Below are 6,648 nucleotides of genomic sequence, written 5' to 3' on the forward strand. Positions count from 1 at the left end.
TTTTTCTCCACTTCCTTCTCCCCTGTTAATGTTTCCGTCTCCTTCTTAATGTATTTTTCTCATGTTTTGAGTTTGAATAAGCTTTTATTCAAGATTTATTTTCTCCAACTTTAAATCTCCTCTATACGTTGTTGATCTTCAATCATCAGCATTTCCAGTATGTTCTGGCAACATATATTTGACCAATAGAGATGAACTCTCAAATTTGAGGGAGATCGGCCTCTCTTGTTGAAGGAAAAACCAAAATCCTTGATCTTGAACCATGGTATTGTTTGTTTGATGTTTTTTTTTTAGTCAATGTAACCCAACGTAGTCCAATAGTACAATGTTGTTCTATAGTTTTTCGGTGTAATACGGTGTTGTCGTCTGATGTAATACAATGTCGTCTAAGAGTGTTCATTGTTTGTCTTTTTTTTGTTAGTTCTCATGTAATCCATCTTTATGGTAACTCGAGTATCTTCAAACCTCAAATTCTCTTATTTTTTGGGTAAATAAGTGTAATTCAGTACATAACCTTAAAAAAAAACTCTTAACCTAGTTGATTAGGATTAAGCCTTCACTTTACTATTTAGAGATCATAAATTCGATTTTACTCAATTTGTACGTGTATCTGAGTGTCTAAGCAAGTACAAGGAAATAATAAAATTTTGATTTTGTTGCATAAAATTAGGGGTAGCACAAATCGGTTCGATTCTGGTTTGATTTTAAGTTGAACAAAAATACGTGTTTACGAAATATTTATATATCCAGACTCTAACCTGTATTGAATTTTGGACATACTTAATTGACCAAACCCGGATTGATTTAAATTCGAATAAGTAAATTGAATGATAACTTAATCCGAGCGAGGGTTCGGACAAGTAAATCAAACTTGAAGGATCGATCACTTTATTACACATGGTTAGTCAAAGTATATGATACTTTCTTCTCATCTTTCCTTTTCTTTTAATGTTTGGAAATGAGGAGATAGATCCCTAACCATCACATGATCTCTTAGACTTATAGAACCACAATTATTTTGCACATGGCAAATAATTGGACCCTTGTGGGTCAATAATCCTTTTGTGGCTATTAATTAATCTCCAAATCCGTGTGCCAAAAGGTTTAAACCAAGAGATATGAGAAGGTTAGTTGCTTCATTATTTTATATGTTAGGGTTAATTAATTAATTAGCACAAAATAAAGAGAGATTAACAATGCATAAACTAATGTATAAATGCTCAATATATTAGTGGAAATTTTTGTGTTTAGACCCGGACCCGTTTTTAAAACAAACAAGATTTTTATGTTTGGATTCAGACTCATTTTAAACTAGGCAAAAATTCTTTGTTTGGATCAAATTGTCGTACATATAATTTATATTCAAACTTATTTTAATCTGAATTGAACAAATTCGATCATCCGCACAGAATAAAATTTTGTCCGTCCTACATAAAATTATTAAAATATCAAGAAACGAAACGAAGCATGTTAATATGTTATCATCAAGCTCGTGGTCTCGTATCAAATATCACGAGCCGAAGCCGTGATGTGAGAGTACACGTGTCGGGCGATAAATAGATAGACAGTACACTTTGCTCGGTACCACCGACAGGTGGGTACGGAGTCGAGGTAACGTCTGAACCGTTAATTAAAACGCTAACGGAAGCGGACAGTTACGGGCCCAGCGGGTCGTCACTCGTCGGAAAGGATATATTAAAGCAATTGACGGTCAAGATCTTATAAACTCCACATTCCATAAACGCATATCTCCTCCTCCTCTCCTGCCATTGTTGAAAGCTTTTTTGGTCTCTCTCTCTATAGCTTTTGGTGGTGGGTTTGGGGGAAGAAATTTATCTTGTTAATTTATTGCTTGAGGTGGGTTTTGTTTGAATTTGGGGTTTGAAAGAGAGATTGGAAGGTGAAAAATGGAGAGAGATTTCTTGGGTTTGAGCTCCAAAGAGCCCCAGGCTGTGGTGAAAGAAGAGGTTCATACTGATGGGTACAAGGAGATAGGTAATCATCAAGCTCTTCTCATTAAGTGTGTATATATATGTGCGCGTGTGTGTGTGTGTATGAAATTGCTTGGCTCTAGTAATGCAAATTAACTTGGATAACTTTTTAGTTGAATAGGTTTTGGAGACTTGCGGATTTTAATAGATCAGTTCAGTATTATAATTTTAGTAAAATTTTCTTCATAGTTATCTTAGCCCGCATAATTGGCTTTTGTTTGGTTGAAATGGAAATTATTTGATAATGGTTATCTTCATTTATCTTTACTAATAGTTAATAACTTAATATAATCCAATTGTTATTTTCTGCGCATTAGACGTGTCTACTTTTTACTTCCGTAATTGGGCTAATGATGTTTCTTATGAAAAGTATTTTTTTTTTGTTTTATATTTAGTCATTTAATAAGAATATAGCTTTAGGATTCAATTTCCATATGGATGTGAGAATCTCTATTTGGGTGCATGCAATTGCTTTATCTTTGGTAATTCTGTTGATTATGTGTCAGCTGGTTTTGGAAATTACTTTTAGGGTAACCAATAAGAAAAATTTTCATATGTGTTTGTGGTTCAAGGGCTTCAGCGAAAGAAAGTTTTTTTCTCCCCTTATTTTTATTACTTGAGCTTAAAATTTAAGAAAATTTCCCCTATTTGGTAGTTCTTAGACTTAAAATTTGATTGTATTACTAAATTGATTTTTATCAGTTTCTCTGAGTTAGTTTCCAACTAAAATCAGATGGTGATTCTAAATATGGGTTGTTTTTCATTCTGTTTGGATTTTGAAGGAGTTGCTAAAGGCCCTGTGACACAATGGCCATTCACAAACAAGTTCTCTGCCCTTCCTCATTTTATGTCATTTAAGGCTGCTCAAGATGATAAGACAAAGAAGATTGCGTCGGATGCTCTGATGTCTCCTGCATTCATGGCTAAATCAAGTGCAGATGCTTATTGTCCCGGTCAAATACGTTCTGGGGCAGAGAACCAGGTATTATTTCAATACCACTTCATTTAGTACCTCTTTTTGGTTCTGTGGTTATGTTAGCACAATCAATTTGAAAGTTGTCCAAAAAATCTTATTGTTTCATAATAACGATTTTACTTTCATGAGAATCTTTCTTCCCCTTTTTTGGTTTTTTTTTTTTCCCTCTTTTTAAATCTCAAATTTCACCTATGTTCTTTCCTTTGGAACAATATGACGGATTGTTACCTCTCAAGGTCCTATAAAGCATATACTTTGATTAATGATTGTTTTATCATCAAAGCCCCACTCCAAATAAATGTCAACTGATATTGTTATTATGTTTCCCCCTTCGGTTTGTACTATATAGAAAGCATTCAATCACAATAGGCAAGGTGTGAGACATTTTTCTGTGACTGCTTATCCTCCGCGAAATGATGTGAATTCTGTGTATCGTCCTCATGATGTGAAGATGTTTCCAGTGTCGAACAAAACAATTTCAGTCTCTCCAAGCATCCCTTTCCTCAATAATGGTTTTCCCATTTCTGGGCAGAACTTGGCTGGCAGGGGCATGAAGCCACAGTTACTGGGAGGAGTTCCAGTTACTACTCTGCATTCAATTATTCCCTGTATTGGCTCTGTTAATGAGATCTCTGAACCACGGTAGATTATGTTCATGCTTTGAATTATATTATATTCTTCAATAAATATCGTATGAAATGAGAATATGTTCCTCCACCTTAATGTTTCTGTTTACTTCAGTAGTGCCAAGGCCTTCAACTCTCCTGCTCAATTGACAATATTTTATGCGGGCGCTGTGAATGTATTTGATGGCATATCTCCTGAGAAGGTTTTCTCTCTCTCTCTCTCTCTTGTGTGCGCGAACTTGCACTTGCTATGTTGTTGAAACCTAACTACTTACTAGTGTGCATCTTATCCAGGCTCAGGCTATTATGCTGTTGGCTGGGAATGGGGCATCCATGGGACAACCAAAGATTCAAGTGCAGGCCCCAATCTCAACTCCAGCAGCAGGTGATGGTGTTCCTGTGAATCACCTCGTGAACGCAGCACCAAACTCTGATCTTGCAAGTTCTATGTCTGTCTCCTCACATAATGGTGCTCAGTCAGGAAGTGGGTCTACCACCACTGAGGAAATAAAACCAGCTAAAATTACCGGAGATGTAACACCTCCTGTTATTGTACTTGAGCCTCCCAGAACGCTGAAAGCTATGGGTTCTGTTGCTGCAACAACCATGATAGCATCAGGTATGGCCTTGTATTCCTTGGTGGTAGTGCTAAAGTATGTGCTGCTTTGTTAAAAGGCTTCTGATTTTGAAAATTTTGAAGTTGCTTTGATTTATGAACATGCATTAGCATAAATTAAATGTTAAAAATTTACTTTGAGTTAATGCATAAATTAACGATGTAGGCATCAAAAGTTTTCGTGGATCGGTTAGCTCAATCCGGAATGAACATATTCATCTGCATGCAATGGGACATTGGTTAAACTAATGGTCATAATAGTTTGTGTAATTGACAGTAGAGTTTCTCATGCAGCTGTTCCACAGGCTCGGAAAGCATCGTTGGCTCGGTTTTTGGAGAAGCGCAAGGAGAGGTTAGTTATATTGACCCAATATGTGATTTTCCTTTATTTGTTGAGGGAAAAGGTAATCAGGATTACATCACTTTGAAATCCTTAGATATTACCGCCCTGTTTGTGTCTAATTTGTTTTAGTTTCCCCACTTCATTTCTTCACACCAATTGAAGCAATCTAGTAATATTAAGTCAAATCCTTCCACTGTAACTGAAGAAAACATAGGAATATCCATTTGTAGAGCTTGTTCTTTGACACAGAGGCACTTATTTGTACACGCAGGGTTCTGAATGCAGCACCGTACAACCTCGCCAACAAGTCTCCAGAACTGCTGGCCATGAATCCATGAGTTTCTCTGCAACCTGTGCAGCAAGAACTGCTTTTCTCCTGGCAAGGAAAGAGGAGTAGACTAGATCCCAATGGAGTCTAAGTAGAACTCATTAATTGAAACTGTGTAGCAAGTTCATATTGTAAGCACATCGCTTCCATTTTTATTGAAGTGTCATATATATATATATATAGCCGTGTACTGTTACTTTTTTTGTTCTATCTTCTCTCTTCAAGAACTTGGATCCTTGTTTCCTACTTTATGATCTTTTAATTAAAATTTGTAGCCATTAAAGCTTGAAAGCATTATTATAAGACCTGTCAAACATAAACTATATGTATAATTCTTCTGTTCATGCAACTCCAAGAGAATTTCTACCTTTTTGATTTGTTGCCTCATATTTCAACCAAATGAAAAATAAAAAAGGAGCAAAATAGTTCCATCCATCCGAGGATAAATCTCATGTTTTCCTTCTGTCAACAATTTTTAAGCTCTGTGTTTCTGTCTAAATGCAACACAAATTTTTTGTTGGCCAGAGAAGAAAATGACCCTTGTGGATTCTTAGATTTTTTTTTTAATTGGTCATGTGATCACATCAAGAGTCATTGTTTCTGAATTCTTAAAAAACAAAGAAAGGAATTATTGGTTCTTGAAAACTTTAGCTATTCAATATCTGAATGATTATCACTAGTTCTTGTCATTGAATATAAAATACATGACATGAAAGATAAATACCCCTTCACAAATCTATGAGCCATAGCTGAAATAATATGTTAGTAAATAGAACACAAATGAGTATTCTTTTTTTTTTTTTTTAAATATGTAGAGAAAGGTAGAATAAATACATGACATGAAAGATACATATACCCCTTCACAAATCTATGAGCCATAGCTAATATAATATGTTAGTAAATAGTACACAAATAAGTTTTCTTTTTCTTTTTCTTTTTCTTTTTTAAAATATGTTGTGTAAGTAGAATTCTCACACAAATAGGGGTGGCAAAAACAAATCGGTTCTGAACCGATTTCAGGTCGGACAACATAACGTATTTACGAAATATATACATGTCCGGACCCTAAGCCGAATTAAATTTTGGATATACTTAATTGACGAAACCCGGATTGGCTTAAAATGGAACAAGTAAATCAGACAATAAGCTGATTCGGGTTAGGGTCCAGACAAGTAAATCGATCAAGATTTCTCTGGTTGGACCCAGACTCGGTTTTAAATCAGACAAAAATTTTGTATTTGGACCCAAATTTTGGACATATAACTTATGTCCAAACTTCGTTTAACCCGAATCGAACAAATTCGATACTGGACAAAGTTTTGTCACCCCTATACACAAAGTCGAAATCCTAACAACATGAGTGTGGTTGTCCTCTTATAATATGTTGAATGATTGAGATTTCATTAACAACTATCACTATTTTTTTTTCCTCTCTTTTTTACAATTTCTAGACTTTAAATGTAGTTAATTCTGCAGATTCTGGTGCAACGCAAAACAGGCAAGAAAACAAATAACATTAAAAAAAAAGAAAAAAAAGATTCGTTTTTCATAGTTGGCAGTTGGTGACCATCATCAGTCACGTTTAAAAGAAGTGAAATAGATATTTGGCCCACCAACCCACTTGCCTGAGTAACGTAAATTTGTTGTCTGGACGGATTTGTCAAACCAGGGTACCCATCTATCCAAATCCATCCATCTATCTTTCCATCAATCAGCATAAGAGATTCTTTCTCGGTTTCTCCTCATCACCACAGAATTTCGTGGTGTT

The 6,648-nt window shown here is 35.3% G+C and overlaps 1 protein-coding gene across 4 annotated transcripts; it reads left to right on the forward strand.

Moving 5' to 3' along the window:
- Positions 1 to 1,710: 1,710 nt before the first annotated feature.
- LOC119995372 (protein TIFY 6B-like) lies at positions 1,711 to 5,180 on the forward strand. 4 transcript variants are annotated; one of them, XM_038841851.1, is made up of 7 exons: positions 1,711 to 1,995; positions 2,774 to 2,973; positions 3,317 to 3,609; positions 3,709 to 3,796; positions 3,888 to 4,212; positions 4,504 to 4,561; positions 4,824 to 5,180. In XM_038841851.1, the coding sequence occupies exons 1-7, from the start codon at positions 1,908 to 1,910 to the stop codon at positions 4,888 to 4,890; spliced, it is 1,119 nt and encodes a 372-aa protein (XP_038697779.1). In that variant the 5' UTR covers positions 1,711 to 1,907; the 3' UTR covers positions 4,891 to 5,180. The 4 variants fall into 4 exon arrangements, with proteins under 4 accessions (XP_038697779.1, XP_038697780.1, XP_038697782.1 ...); XM_038841852.1 differs by having other exon boundaries at positions 3,712 to 3,796; XM_038841854.1 differs by having other exon boundaries at positions 3,500 to 3,609; positions 3,712 to 3,796.
- The last annotated feature ends 1,468 nt before the right edge of the window (positions 5,181 to 6,648 follow it).

The sequence above is a fragment of the Tripterygium wilfordii genome, chromosome 3, assembly GCF_013401445.1.
Source record: "Tripterygium wilfordii isolate XIE 37 chromosome 3, ASM1340144v1, whole genome shotgun sequence".
Taxonomy (NCBI): Eukaryota; Viridiplantae; Streptophyta; class Magnoliopsida; order Celastrales; family Celastraceae; genus Tripterygium; species Tripterygium wilfordii.

Coding starts and splice junctions, on each gene's coding strand:
- LOC119995372 (XM_038841851.1), top strand. CDS start 1,908: ATGGAGAGAGATTTCTTGGGTTTGAGCTCCAAAGAGCCCCAGGCTGTG. Junction 1,996..2,773: donor TGATGGGTACAAGGAGATAG/GTAATCATCAAG, acceptor TGGATTTTGAAG/GAGTTGCTAAAGGCCCTGTG. Junction 3,797..3,887: donor ATGGCATATCTCCTGAGAAG/GTTTTCTCTCTC, acceptor CATCTTATCCAG/GCTCAGGCTATTATGCTGTT.